Here is a 16,102-nt window from a genome sequence, read left to right as displayed (position 1 = left end):
TCACATTCTGTCTCTCAGAGTTGAAGTGTACCTTTGATGAAAATTACAGACCTCTGTCATCATTTTAAGTGGGAGAACTTGCACAATCGGTGGCTGACTAAATACTTTTTTGCCCTACTGTAAGTACTCGGTTTGAATTCCGCCTGTACGCCAGTGTTAATTTTGGTGACTAATAATTTTAACCATAGTTCAATCAATCAATCAATCAATGTTTACTTATATAGCCCTAAATCACTAGTGTCTCAAAGGGCTGCACAAACCACTACGACATCCTCGGTAGGCCCACATAAGGGCAAGGAAAACTCACACCCAGTGGGACATCGGTGACAATAATGACCCACACCCAGTGGGACATCGGTGACAATAATGACCCAGTGGGACGTCGGTGACAATGATGACTATGAGAACCTTGGAGAGGAGGAAAGCAATGGATGTCGAGCGGGTCTAACATGATACTGTGAAAGTTCAATCCATAATGGATCCAACACAGTCGCGAGAGTCCAGTCCAAAGCGGATCCAACACAGCAGCGAGAGTCCCGTTCACAGCGGAGCCAGCAGGAAACCATCCCAAGCGGAGGCGGATCAGCAGCGCAGAGATGTCCCCAGCCAATACACAGGCGAGCAGTACATGGCCACCGGATCGGACCGGACTCCCTCCACAAAGGAGAGTGGGACATAGAAGAAAAAGAAAAGAAACGGCAGATCAACTGGTCTAAAAAGGGAGTCTATTTAAAGGCTAGAGTTATTTTCAATAACCTATATTCTCCTGATGAAAATAAGACTATAACGAATCAAATCAAAAAGTTGACTAAGACGATAACAACGTTAACGGACATTTTTGTCGACTAAAACTGTTGACAGTTTAAATTTATTTTGGTCATGGAGATTGGTGGGACTGTGTGTTACTATATCGGATAACAGCTCTTACACAGCGCACTTAATAAAAGTGAGGCTAGCAGTTACATATTAAGGAGAGCCAATCAGATGATTTTTCTTGTGAGATGAGGAATTTGAAATCCTCACCGCAAAAACAATATTATGTGGATTCCATACGTTTCACATCGTGATATGTGTACAGCTATGGGAAAGTAAAGAGCACACATTTTTAAAAACTTTTTTGACGCTAAATGATGCCATCAGCAGGCGAGTCATTGTGATATCTACACAACTGCAAGTTAAAGCTAAGTGTATTTGCTGCCTTCGGTTCTCCTGCATTCATAAACAAATTATAATGAAGGCATGCATCGGAGCGTTGTTTCAAAGCACACATACATACTGTACATAGCTGCTTTTCCACAGACGTAGCATAAAACATAGAAAAAAAAATGTGTACTTTAACTTTTGACTTTGAAAAGTGCCTGCAAGATATGTTTTGGCATTGACCATCTTATACATCATACATCGTTTCTGGCCTTAAGATCATGTTACTTCTATGTTCAACAAATACTTTGCAGTCAGTCTAAAAAGCGTTTTCAAATAATCTTTAAAAAGGCCTTATCTTTTATACTTAATACTTTAGTCGACTACATTTACTGTTATTTTAGCTGAATAAATGATGCGTAATTTCATTACTGGATTAAAACTTCATCAATTTAGATGACTAAAATTAGATTAAAACTAAAATAAGTTTTTGGCAATAGACTATGACTGAAAATGAATTTTTGTCAAAATTAACAGAGCTGGTGTCAGTATAATATGTGAATGGCTGTGTTAAATTTGTTATTTTGCATTAAAAATATAAAAACAGTTTCAGTACAAAACATGCATCAAATTAAATGCAACTTTTTGAGAACAAAATATTGAAATAATTTCACTTAAATAAAAAAGTGTGACAATTTGGTCAAAATAAAATTCTGCTTAGGGCCCTGATTTAGCCCTGATTAGATGGTTTTCACCTACTGAGCCGTTCCCATCTGGACAAGACTATACCATTCATTAAGGCACTGTTCCTCAATTATTTTCTGTCACGCCCCATTGGAAGAAAAAAATATTTCGCGCCCCGCACTTTCCACCCATCTACAAATAGTATCAACGGTCTATAACATTGGTACTCAACCTTTTTTCAGTGATGTACCCCTTGTGAACATTTTTTTGATTCAAGTACCCCCTAATCAAAGCATAGCATTTTTGGTTGAAAAAAAGAGATAAGTAGTAAAATACAGCACTATGTCATCGGTTTCTGATTTACTCAGTTGAATAAAAGTGCAAAAAATTGCTCATTTGTAATGGTCTTTCTTGAACTATTTGGAAAAAAATATATAAAAATAACAAAAAAGTTGTTGAAAAATAAACAAGTGATTCAATTATAAATAAAGATTTCTACACATAGAAGTAATCATCAACTTAAAGTGCCCTCTTTGGGGATTGTAATAGATTCTGTCATGTTGGAAGCGCATTGTGTGCGTGTTTAGTCACCCCAAGATGCACAAGACCAGGATAAGCAGGTAGGAGCTTGGATTAATACAACACTTTTGAAAAACGGGCAAAAGAAAAGGCACGGGAAGCTAGCGCTAATCTTAGATCAGAGTCCAAAGAGCCAAATAGACGTGTCGAGTGTACGCGAAGCTAAGGCTAGACTTAGCAATAGTAAAGACATAAAATACACCAACGTGATTGTTGCGTGGGGCAAACTACAAACCAAGACTAAACAACGGGAGAAGGCAGGCTTAAATACAAGGAGACAGTAATTATAAACAGGTGTGCGTCAAAAAACCAGTGCAGGTGGAACAAATGAGAAACCATGGTAACAAGACAAAACAAGGAAGTGCACAAACCAGGGATCGGAAGAGTCCAAAAATAATCAGGAAACTCAAAAGGACTCAAAAACAAAAACAATGTACGATCCGGCGGTGGATTCATCTGGATTCATGAACTTAATTCTAAACATTTCTCCACAAAAAAATACATCTTTAACATCAATATCTATGGATCATGTCCACAAAAAATGTAGCTGTCAACACTAAATATTGCATTGTTGTATTTTTTTTTCTCCACAGTTTATGAACTTACATTCATAATTTGTTGAAGTATTATTCAATAAATATATTTATAAAGGATTTTTGAATTGTTGCTATTTTTAGAATATTTTAAAAAAAATCTCACGTACCCCTTGGCATACCTTCAAGTACCCCCATTTGAGAACCACTGGTCTATATAATCGTTATAAGTACACCTATGCAGAACATTGTATCCTTATTTTTATTAAAGAAAACAGCACATAGGTCTTTCCTCGTCCCCCATCAACTGCATTAAGGGGACCCTTTTTTTTTTCAAGCCCCTGAAAAAGAAAACAACTGAAGCGTTCCCATGTGGACAGGGGATTTACTGTATTTGTTTACAGTACATCAGAGTACTCTACTAGTATTACGACTAATAATATGCTTCGTCACCTATAACACAAAGCATGCAGGCTTTTTTTCAGTATATATTTAAATTCTTAGCATGTATGTTGGATTGCTGTTACCCTGTTCCCAAAATAAAAACAATTAAACAACCAACAATGTTTCTCAGTGGAATATGTTTGGACACCCCTGCATTACTTGCCAAGTCAAAGCTAACAAATCTGCTGATATATTATTCGAACCCCTGGGAATAAAGGCTGGTTATTTTTAATCGCTGATAAAACATATCATTGCTCTGAAGTTTGTCTTTTGAGTTTTCTGCAATCTGTGTTTATTCGGGTTTTTGAAGACGTTATAAAAAGCTGTGCTTGCAAGCCCTTGAACAGGCTGTTAAAATGATGAAAAGGATGAAATGATGAAAGATGCTTTTCCCCCCCTGCTTTTCTCAAACATAATGGCTTCTTCACTATATATATAAAAACAAACACACAGGACATCAAAGGCCAGTGTTGGAGCGATGAGGAATCCGATGGGGAGAATGAGCCGGAGCAGTTCCTGTACGGCATCGGCATCCAGGTATGACGTTCAGCCATATTGCTTGCTTTGTGGGTTTTTGGCACACTATTAACTTTGACGGATGGATTGTGAACGAGATTTCCTCACAAATCCATCGGCGTCAATCAAAACAGTTTGGAAAGGTGTTTGGATGGCCATTTCGTGTGTTACAGCCATTATGGGCCAATTTGATAGCGCCATTAAAGAAAAAAAAGTTTTAAATAGAAAACTTTCAGTGCTCTGATTCTGTCGGGAACTCTCAACCCTTTTTTGACTATACGCATGCACATCCTGGTACCCCAGCACGTCCAAAACCCTCGAATCAAGACTCCACACATCCCAGAACAAGCTAATCAGGTTACTTCTAGAACTCCACCCCAGATCACACCTCACTCCTACCTACTTCTCCAAAGTGGGCTGGCTCAGGGTTGAGGACAGAGTAAAACAACTTGCACTGAGCCTTGTCTATAAAATTCGCTACACCTGACCTGATACCGGATATCTGAATCTGTGGTTATGACCGCCATAACCACAACATCAGAGGTAGCTCCACAAACCACGTCAAACCCAGATTCCGATCTAACAAAGGTGTTAACTAATTCTCCTTCAATGCTACATCAATATGGAATGCACTCCCAACAGGTGTAAAAGAAAGTGCATCTCTACCCTCCTTCAAAACCGTACTAAAAGAACACTTCCAGGCAGCTACAACCCTCCACTAACACCCTCCCCCCTCCACATCCCACCTCCCCAGATTGTAAATAAAGAAATGTAAGTAATCAAATGTATATACTTGTGCTTATGCTTTCTGAGCTCACTATATTCACCGCTCGCTGTACATATCCTACTAAGTGAGACCTACACTGTTACAATGTCCATTTCTCAGATTATTTAATTGTTGATGACTGAAGTATCCCATCCCCCGGATTGTAAATAATGTCAATAATTCAATGAATATACTATGATGATTAAGTTGTGTGATGACTGTATTATGTTGATAGTATATATTTGTACCATGAATTGATTAACATGGACCCCGACTCAAACGAGTTGAAAAACTTTGTCGGGTGTTACCATTTAGTGGTCAATTGTACGGAATATGTACTGTACTGTGCAATCCACTAATAAAAGTTTCAATCAATCAATCAAACATATTTTAACTTAATAGGAAAAATGTAACAGGTAATCAAATTAATTACTATTTCAAACGTTTCAATGCCATGTCGTAGTGAAATGTGGCATGCTTTTATTGTGGTAAGCCAACAAGATAGGGTCAGAGGCATTGCTTTGAAGAAGACACTCTTTTAATAGTGCAAGCAACAGTAAACTTTTATTTAAAGGTGCAAAATAGATAGGGCACAAACAAACCAGGTACAGTAAGATGGCACCGTTGCATTTTACGTGAATCTGTGCCTTGTAGGACTGGCAGGATTCGGTTGATGCCAAAAAAGGTGCCGGATTCGGTTCCCATCCCAACCGCTAACAGTACACACAAGGGTTGTACGGTGTACCGGTATTGGTATAGTACCGCGATACTAATGAATCATACTTGGTATTTTACTGCCTCTGAAAAGTACCGGTCCGTCAAAATGTAAAGAAGCGCCATTGGTGCATCTACACCTAACATCCACTGTAATAATCATACTTGCCAACCTTGAGACCGAATTCGGGAAATGGGGGGTTTGAGTTTGGGTTCGGGGGGTGAGGTAGGCAGGGCGGGGGTTGAGGTAGGCTGGGTTGGGGGGGCGGGGTTTGGTGGTAGCGGGGGTGTATATTGTAGCGTACCAGAAGAGTTAGCGCTGCAAGGGTTTTTGGGTATTTGTTCTGTTTATGTTGTGTTACAGTGCAGATGTTTTCCCGAAATGTGTTTGTCATTCTTGTTTGGTGTGGGTTCAAAGTGTGGCGCATATTTGTAACGGTGTTAAAGTTGTTTATGAGGCCACCCTCAGTGTGACCTGTATGGCTGTTGATCAAGTATGCCTTGCATTCACTTATGTGTGTCTGTAAAAGCCATATATATAAAACGCTGTTTGTATAGAGGGAAAGCTGACGTGACGATAAGGAGGAGAGGACGTTAAACGCAGTGCCTTGAAGGCAGGGGTCTCAAACAGACGTTATTTTGCGGCCCGCACTTTGATATGACGATTTAATGTTGGTGCGACCCGTGGGTTTAATATGACAATTTAATAATGTTGTTGCGGCCTGCGAGGTTAATATGAACGGCGCTTGACAGCATCATACTTGCCAACAAAGCTTGCCAAAGATTTTCCCGCGAGTACCCTGAATTTCAGGGCATCCATTCTCTCGAAATCCCTGTCGATTTTTACCCAATCGACAGTGTTCAGGGGGTGCCATAATGGCACTGCCTTTAGCGCCCTCCACAACCTGTACTAACGCGTGCAAGCCCAATTATATGTTACATATGACTGTGTTATACGCACGTGTGCGATTGCAAGTCCTTATTTGATCAACAGCTACACAGGTCACACTGAGGGTGGCCGTAAAAAAACACTGTAACACTTTTACACATATGTGCCAGACTGTGAACTAACACCAGAAAAGAATGACAAACACAATTCGGGAGAACATCCGTACCGTAATACAACATAAACACAAGAGAACAAATACCCAGAATCCCATGCAGCCCTAACTATTTCGGGCTACAATAATAATAATAATGATAGATTAGATTTATATCGCGCTTTTCTAATGTTAGATACTCAAAGCGCTCACAGAGAAGTGGGAACCCATCATTCATTCACACCTGGTGGTGGTAAGCTACATCTGTAGCCACAGCTGCCCTGTATACACACCCCAGCTACCACCAACCCCCCCAAACCCCCACCCTCCCTACTTGCGTCGGTTGAGGTGGTGTATAATGTATATTATGTTTATAAACTCAGGAAATATGTCTTTGGACACATTAGGACTTTGAATATGACCAATGTATGATACTGTGACGACTTGGTATCGGATTGATACCGATATTTTTTTATCCATAACTAATGTAAAGTATCTAACAGCAGAAGAATAAGTGGTGATTACATTTAAACAGAAGTGTAGATAGAACATGTTAAAAGAGAAAATAAGCAGATATTAACAGTAAATGAACTTTTGTCAAAATTTATTATTTTGACAAAATAATAGAATGATAAATGACACAATATGTTACTGCATACGTCAGTAGCTAAATTAGGAGCCTTTGTTTGCTTACTTACTACTAAAAGACACTTTGTCTTGTATGTTCACTATTTTATTTAAGGACAAACTTGTAATAAGAAACATATGTTTAATGTACCCAAAGATGTTTTGTTAAAATAAAGCCAATAATGACATTTTTTGTGGTGCCCTTTATTTAGAAAAGTATCAAAAAGTATCAAAATAATTTTGGTACAGTATCGGTACCAAAATATTGCTACTGGGACAACACCAGTACACACAATTTTATAGTTAGCATTTAGCACTCGATACTTGGGATATTAGGAGAACAGACCCTGAGGCATGGTGTCGTAAAAAAAAAGTATATTGCACGACACAGTGTGGAAAAAAGTTAATGTTGATATTTACTTCTACTTCTTTAGGACCAACATTTCTAGATATATCAACATTTCTTTTGTTAGAAGTAAAGACAAAACTGCTTAGTCTGTATTTTTAGCAATACAGCCAGTATTAAATACCAACAGCTGTGTAGCACAACCAACATTTTAAAGCACATGCAGAGGTAGATAAAGTTGCTGACCACCAATTAATCGGGACATTGTCTCCAGCCACACCTGTTTATGAAAAACATTGTCTCCAGCCACACCTGTTTATGAAAAGGTTTTTTGACCTGGCACTAATTAGAGAGCCCGATGGTTATTTGCACCCGGCCAGTGTCTTATTAAACATTTATTTTAATAGTTGCAACGAGAATAAATAAAATGTGTGGCCATTTTATTTTGCGTTAGGCACATTTGAATGGCAATATAAAAGATAGTAATACGTGGCTTTTTAAAGGCAGCGACTCATACCATGTTTCATTTGAACATAAAAATAACGTGTTACTATCCAAGATTTGTAATTGAAATGTAAATCCAAGTAAGTGGGGAGGGGCTTGAAGCCCATCTTTTTGCAAGTCATAGGACATAAAAGCACAGCGGAAGATAAGGATGAAAGTGCACTGAGCTGTGCAATCGCCGTGGAGATAAAGAGTCCGACTCCCTGTCTAGACACTAAAAGGCGTGGATGACAGACTCAGGCCCGCTTACATCTTTTTTTAGTCAGACGCACAAAACTGCATCGCTGCAGATCAGGCATGATATGACCTTGCCTGATCTGATATGGGGAAATATACCTTTTCAAGATACTTCCTGTATGCCAACCTTGCAAGGCATCTGGATTTTAGTTCAGTTCAGTGGTATGGCGTAGTGCAGGGGTGTCGAACTCAAATACAGAGTGGGCCAAAATTTAAAAATGATCAAAGCAGCAGGCCAAGGTTGAACAAATTAACCTTTTAATAGGGACCCAAACAAGTTTTGCATTTAATATTGTACAAGCAATGCTTATATAACCTTATAGTGACATTCAAAATCGAGTTTCAAATAATAATAACAACAATAATTTAAAAAATATCAATGGCATATGAAATAAAATAAAAATAAAAATTTAATGCCTCTTTTCTATCTGCAGCCTTATTAGGTAAATATCAAAATAAACTTTTTCCACAGGCTAATAATACATTTGAAAATAAAATAACAATAATGAATGAATCAAACATTCAAGCCTTGAAGTAGCAAGAGAAAGTGCATGAATAAAACGTTAATTATTGCTCAGTTTGCTACACTGATTTGCTTTAACACTGAATATGGAACAAGCAACGCTTATATAACTTAAAGGTGCAAAATCAACTTTCAAAAAACAAACAAAAAAACATCAATGGTATATTAAATAAAATTGAAATAAAAAATGTAATGTCTCTTTTCTATTTGCAGCCTTCTAAGGTAAATATCAACATTAACTTTTTCCACACTGTTTGTAGAGAACGCTAAAGGCAGTGCCTTTAGGGAACGCCCCCAATATTGGGAGAATCGGGAGAAATTCAGGAGAATGGTTGCCCTGGGAGATTTTTGGAAAAGTCATTGAACTTCAGGAGTCTCCCGGGAAAATCGGGATGGTTGGCAAGTATGAGTATTAGCGGTAAATGCCGTGTTACAGCGGCGCGACCGCTGTATAGTACCGGCGGGCCAGCTCTAATGTTAATTTGATATTGCCTCAAGGGCCAAATTAAATTACACGGCGGGCCAGATTTGGCCCGCGGGGCAGATTTTGACACCCATTGCGTAGTGGATAGAGCGGCTGTGCCAGAAGCCTGAGGGTTGCAGGTTCACTCCCCGCCTCTTGATATCCAAATCTCTGCCGTTGTGTCCTTGGGCAGGAAATTGAGCTACAAATGTAGCTTACCACCACCAGGTGTGAATGAATGATGGGTTCCCGCTTTGAGTATCGAATAATGGAAAAGCGCGATATAAAATATAATCCATTGATGGATGGATGGATATTATTTATTATTATATGGTGGCAGCTTTACAGAAAATCTGTGACTTAATTATTATTTATTTAATACTTTTTTATACAAAATGGCCGTTGCGAAAGTTATAGAATAGACTTGGTGGTTGGCTCAAAGCCAGTCGACTATTTTCCAAATTATTTTCACCTTTTAAGAATGCTTGGTAAAGACAAAAGTACGTTAATGTGTTGCATGTTTTGACGGCAAACAATGCTTGTGACAGGGGGGCTGCGCTGCTGACCTCTACCGCCACCCTCAGCTCGATGCAGATATCGAGGCGGTTAAGGACATCTACACCGACAGTGCAATCTCCGTCAGGTATACACACACGCACACACACACGCTTTATTGTATTTGTTACCTTCTTGAGACCTCCGAAAAATGCCTACTTCTTTAGGACCAACATTTCTAGATATATCAACATTTCTATTTATAGCATTAATAATATATACATACTATGCAAATATAAAAAGGTAAGACAAAAACAAACAAAAAAAAATTGGTCTAAGCCTGGGCCCCTGGAGAGGGGGTCCAGACTGAGGCCAAGGGAAAAAAACAACTCATAACCATAGCACACATTCCTCTTGCATGTGTGTAAGAGGGAAACATCAAAGAAAACAAAGGACATTAAAGAATTAAAAACATTAAAAGAGCAGAGCTGATGCAACCAGCCACTTCTACATACAGCTACGAATAAAAAGTAAAATAAACGTATACACTGCGGTGGCCTCTGCGGTGTTCCACGCCATCGTCTAGTGGGGTGGAGGCAGCATGGCCAGAGACAGGAGCAGACCCAACAAAGCAATCAAGAAAACCGACTTCACTCTCAGCCGCCAACACACTCTCAGCCACTGTCCAGTCCGCATGGATAAGCGAGGATACGTCCAAGGAGACTGAGGTGTCTGATACCTGCTCATTCAGCCAAGACACTGTGAAGTTTGTCCGTCTCGGTGCTCAGTGCGAGCTCCGCAGCTGTGTTTCTTCATCCGCATCTCCTCCAGTCTCTCCAAATGGACTCTGGTGTGGCAGAGACCCAGCAGCTGATCTCCATAGACAAAAGGCTCTCCGGGAGGCAGATTGAGAAGTCCACAAAAAAGCACCGCAGAAGTCACGAAAGTGCCACCCCTTGTCACACAGTCCCAAAATGAAAATTCCTACAATGTGAATTCCTGGATTTTTTTTACATTCTGTTTCTCACAGTCTAAGTGTACCTATGATGAAAATTACAGACCTCTGTCATCATTTTAAGTGGGAGTACTTGCACAATCGGTGGCTGACTAAATACTTTTTTGCCCCACTGTATACTTTTGACCCAGCAGATTTGGTCACATTTTCAGTAGACCCATAATAAAATCATAAAAGAACCAAACTTCATGAATATTTTTTGTGACCTACAAGTATGGGTTCCAATCACTTTATCACAAAAAAATAAAAGAGTTGTAGAAATTATTGGAAACTCAAGACAGCCATGACATTATGTTAGTGTATGTAAAATTTTGTAGTGGGAGAAGGTCTAATGTGTTTAAAATTGGACCGATTAAGCTGAATTTTTACCCCACCGGTGTCTGCTGGTGACATCTCATAGTGCACACAGTAGCTAAAGAAGAAGTGCAATTGTAGAGTTAATCTGAAGTCTGTTTCGTTTGATGTTCGAGACATATTTTCCAAGATAGTGACGGTCGAACTCCAAATTATGACCATGCACATCAAACTTTTGACCCTGGCAGAGGTCCAAATAATCTCTTGTCCGTCTTTCATCAGAGAGTACGGCATCATAGACGACGTCGACATCGAGCTACATATCAACATCGGCTTCCTCGACGTGAGTCAGCGTTCGGCCTTCATTGTGCATCTTGGCTCGCTGCTGCAACTGCAACGGAGCTTGTAGTGCAAGTTTATTCATGTGTAGAGAAAAGTGTCCTAATCAGCAGGCTAACGCTGTGTATATCTGCATGTGTATGTGTGTGTGTATGTGTCTGACTCAGGAGGAGGTTGCGACAGCTTGGAAAGTAATCAGAACAGAGCCCATTATTCTGAGACTACGCTTTTCTCTTTCTCAGTACCTCGATGGACCCGGTGAGTAGAGATGTCAGTGTTGATGTTCAAGGCGCTTTTTAGCAATTTGTGCCACTCACTTGAGCGTGGGAGGTGAGTACGATGTGTGCGGCACGAGGCGTTGGAGGCAAAAAAAAAAAAAAAAGAGAGGGGCGTTGCGTGACTTCACCGTGTAATAATAACAAGAGTCATCTTCCCCCAGAGCCCTCGGTCGACGTGTTCCAGCCTTCCAATAAAGAAGGATTCAGCTTGGGCCTGCAACTCAAGAAGTGAGTCCGCACATTGGAACACGCTGGTCTCAGATTAAATACTCCTGCTAGCTAATTATTGTGCAAAAGGAAACATCATCATCATCTTCAGGGATGGGAATTTTCCGCGGAACCGCGGAATTACGCTGATTTTGGCGCCGCCGGGGTCATTTATATAATATAATGCCAATGTGTGAAGGCACCAGATTGGCTAGCTCTACTATCAGCTGACGACATCAACCAATGACATTGCCCGTTATAGGCGTCTGCACGCGTCGTTTGCAGACAATATCTGGTCCCTGATCCTCAATCATTGTGAGCGTTTCTGGACTCGTATTCTGTTTATATTTGTTGTGTTTATGGCTGACTAATCTGGAAAGAAAACACAGTAGCTCTCAATTAACACGTTTCTTTATTGACGAAACAGTTTCAGACATGGTTAAGCGTATTCAAGATAGGAATGCTTCATTAGCGAAAGATATCAGTAAGGGCGTGAGAAACAAGTGGAACTGGGCATGGCTGGATATATCTATCAAACTGAAGGTGAAGATTAACAACAATATCGTAGAAGTAGACGAACCGATCAGCGATTTCATTGCAATATGCGATTAACCGGGACGTGCTCAGTGTTTATATTGCAAGGATATTGTGAACTATGGATATCGGGGAAAGGTGGCACTCTTTGACCACGCGAAATCGCCAAGGCATCTAAGTAAAGTGAGTTTATGGAGAAGTAATTTTTCACCGGGATCTGCCTTCAAGCTGAAATCAAAAATCGTCACAAATGCAGCCTCAAATCAACCATCGAAGCCTCCCACACCAATCTACGACAGACGAGTCCATTCAGAGGTACAATACCCGATCTTATGTATTTCAAAATTTGTATATTTTGAATTCTGGTTAATCCATTTGTAGCCCTATTTTTGTCTATAATCCAAAAGTGTGCAAGAATTTGATATATGTGTAAACTTGTATACATAAATTTCATCACATGATACATTTTTATGAAAACATTTGCTAATAAATGTGATATTTTGGTCAGGAGAATATTGTTAAATTTTGACTCAAAATAGCAGGAAATGCATTCTTAGCTAACATAGATTTCAAATTTTTTATGGGAGTCATGCCCCCAGACCTCTCTAGCAGGCAAGTGCACCCGGGTGCAGCCGCTGTGCAGCCTTCCGCAAAGTGGTCTTTTAGTATTAAGACATTTTCAGCTGATTTTGTAAATCTTCATTCCCATCCCTGCATCTCATAGTAGACATTAGTTTCGCTAACCTTTTCCTTTTCGCGACTGAGTGTCCTTGTTGTGTATTTCGGTGGCAGGATCCTGAGCACGTTCACGTCTCAGCAGTGGAAGCATCTCAGTAATGAGTTCCTCAAGGCCCAGCAGGAGAAAAGGCACAGCTGGTTCAAAGCAGGCGGAACCATCAAGAAGTTCCGGGCTGGGCTCAGCATCTTCTCCCCAATCCCCAAGTATGTTCCTCCATTTTTGTATTTATTATTAGCGATATCCGATAATTCGGATTGCCGATATCGGATGTGATATCGGAAATTATCGGTATCGGTTTCAATAAATAATATTTATTACTTTTTAAAACGCCACTGTACGGAGTGGTACACGGACGTAGGAAGAAGTACAGAGCGCCAATAAACCTTAAAGGCACTACCTTTGAGTGCCGGCCCAATCACATAATGTCTACTGCTTTTCACACACACGTGAATTCAAGTATACTTGGTCGACAGCCATACAGGTCACACTGAGGGTGGCCACATAAACAACTTTAACACTGTTACAAATATGCGCCAGACTATGAACCCACACCAAACAAGAATGGCAAACGCATTTCGGGAGAACATCCGCACTGTAACACAATATTAACACAACAGAACAAATACCCAGAACCACTTGCAGCACTAACTCTTCCTGAATGCCAGAAATTACGTGGCATACAGTTCGGACGTGTATCTGTCATTAAACCTGCTATGGCAGCGCTAAAAACTACCGGTACAATAAAAATGACAAAGAGAAGACACTGTATAAGTGGGGCCTCTTAAATAAGACCGCCCACAAAACATCGCATCCTGTAGAGGTCAGAAAGCGGCTTGAAAAAGGTCTGTAAAACATTTTAACTAGAGAACCACCATTACATGATATGTAGACCAGTGGTCCCCGACCTTTTTGTAGCTGCGGACCGGTCAACGCTTGATAATTTGTCCCGCGGCCCGGCGAGTGGGAATTTTTTTTTTTCTTTTTTTTTTTGTCATGAAAAAGGGAGTTTTTTTGGGTTGGTGCACTAATTGTAAGTGTAGCCTGTGTTTTTTATGTTGATTTAATAAAAAAAATGAAATAAAATAATACAAAATTCTTCTGCGGCCCGGTACCAATCGAGCCGCAGCCCGGTATCGGACCGCGGCCTGGCGGTTGGGGACCACTGATGTAGACCACAAGGAAGTCTTTGGATGTGGAAAGACATCATAATATGCTCCCTTTAATGAGCTTTATAATCCAGTGCACCTTTTGTATAAAAAATAGACCTCTTCGGCAATGAGCCTTATAATCAGTGCGCCACATGGTCCGCAAATACGCTAGTCTAAATAAAGCTGCTTTAAAATAGATTTTAAAGAGGCCTTATCTTTAATACTTCATATTTTAGTCGACTAAATATACTGTAATTTTAGTTGACTAAAAAGTGATATAATTTCATTGACAAAAACTAAGTCGAAAGAGATGACTAAAATTTGAATAAAACTAAAATGTATTTTTGGAAAAGCTTTTGACTAAAACTAAATTCAAAACTGCTGTCAAAATTAACACTGCATGTTTCTCACCATGAGCTCCTACTCCTGATTTCAAGTACCAGCAGCACTCTTGCAGCCCCAGACCATGATTCTGCTTGACTGTTGGCAATACACGATGATGTTGCTACTCACCTGTATTGTCAGATACTAAGACAATATTGGATGTGTGTAAAGTCAATTTCAGTGGCTAGTAAGTCTATATTTGTATGTAAGCTGTACATGGAAAACGCTTAAGTCCTTTGATAAGCTACACTTCAACAATTACCGTTTGCTTTTGTTCCATTGAATGTAAACAGGATGTGACGGGAATTCTTTGTGTTTGCCCCTCTCTAGGTCTCCAAGTTTCCCCTTGATCCAAGACACGGTCCTAAAAGGGAAACTGAGTGTCCCTGAGCTGAGAGTGACTCGACTCATGAATCGGTCCATCTCCTGCACCATGAAGAACCCGAAAGGGGAGCTCTTCAGCTATCCACCAAACAGCCAGGTGACTGTCTTGCCAAACTCTGCGCGTTCTCGACCTATACTGTAGGGACAAAGGTTTTGGGACTATGCTCTCGACAGGTTGGTTATTCAATTGGGCTGGGCTAGACTATCTGAAGTGTTCATCTTAGAAGACATTTTGGACAATTCTAGGCTTCCAACAAACAGTCTGACTAAGAACCTTGACTAAGTAATGGCAATGTGTCCCAAAGCTTTGATCCTTGGAGTGTAGATCATTTCCCATATACTTCAACCCTGCAGAGCTGAAACATTTACTATCCATCATCCTCTCTGTTATCAACCCACCCGAGCCTTACCTTTAACCCCCTGGTGTACCGTTTCCCATTATGCTTTGTCTTCACTTGACTCAGCAGACTGTGGCTGTACCGGCGGCAAGGGCACCAGCGCAGATTACCACCAGGCAGCTGATTGAATTGTTTTTCTCATCCCAGGCGGGCGGCCACTGCAAGAACATTCCCACACTGGAGTATGGCTTCTTAGTGCAGGTGCAATACATCGGTCCAGTTGTTCCTCCTTCTTTCTCTTTCGAAAAATGTTGAGACCCATGGCTTCCATCCAGCCATCCATCCATCCATCCATCCATCCATCCATCCATCCATCCATCCATCCATCCACCTTCTACCGCTTGTACCTCTCGGGGTCGCTGGAGCTTATCCCAGCTGCACTCTGGCGGAAGGCGTGTACACCCTGGACAAACCGCCACCTCACCACAGGGCCAACACAGATAAACACTCTAATTCACACAGTAGGGCCAATTTAGTGTTGCCAATCAACCAATTCCCAGGTGCATGTCTTTGGAGGTGGTAGGAAAAAAACCACATGCAAACATGCAACCTCCGCACAAAATACAAGGACAACATGCAAACTCCATACAGAAAGACCCAGAGCCTGGAAATCAAACCCACTGCGATAACCACTACGCCAACCCCTTAGTGACAAGATTACCAAAATTTCACTATCAAGTACTCCTGCTGTATTATATGCTCTTAAAGGTAAAGCTGGCAGTCATTTCCCATAATATCAATGAGTTTTGGAGTGATTGGTGGATAACTAAC

General features: G+C 40.5%; 1 protein-coding gene across 17 annotated transcripts in view; it reads left to right on the top strand.

Moving 5' to 3' along the window:
* LOC133536781 (protein mono-ADP-ribosyltransferase PARP6) overlaps positions 1 to 16,102 on the top strand; it is a 96,448-nt gene that overhangs the window by 51,617 nt on the left and 28,729 nt on the right. For 15 of the 17 annotated variants that reach the window (XM_061877444.1, XM_061877433.1, XM_061877382.1 and 12 more), the window contains 8 exons: positions 3,834 to 3,917; positions 9,665 to 9,759; positions 11,203 to 11,263; positions 11,427 to 11,517; positions 11,699 to 11,765; positions 13,071 to 13,220; positions 14,880 to 15,030; positions 15,398 to 15,532. In XM_061877444.1, coding sequence (XP_061733428.1) covers positions 3,834 to 3,917; positions 9,665 to 9,759; positions 11,203 to 11,263; positions 11,427 to 11,517; positions 11,699 to 11,765; positions 13,071 to 13,220; positions 14,880 to 15,030; positions 15,398 to 15,532 — 834 coding nt within the window. The remainder of the gene's footprint in view (positions 1 to 3,833; positions 3,918 to 9,664; positions 9,760 to 11,202; positions 11,264 to 11,426; positions 11,518 to 11,698; positions 11,766 to 13,070; positions 13,221 to 14,879; positions 15,031 to 15,397; positions 15,533 to 16,102) is intronic. The other 2 variants (XM_061877473.1, XM_061877455.1) reach the window with 2 other exon arrangements.

Source organism: Nerophis ophidion, linkage group LG02, assembly GCF_033978795.1.
Source record: "Nerophis ophidion isolate RoL-2023_Sa linkage group LG02, RoL_Noph_v1.0, whole genome shotgun sequence".
Classification (NCBI taxonomy): domain Eukaryota; kingdom Metazoa; phylum Chordata; class Actinopteri; order Syngnathiformes; family Syngnathidae; genus Nerophis; species Nerophis ophidion.
This window is presented reverse-complemented; position numbering and strand designations above follow the sequence as displayed.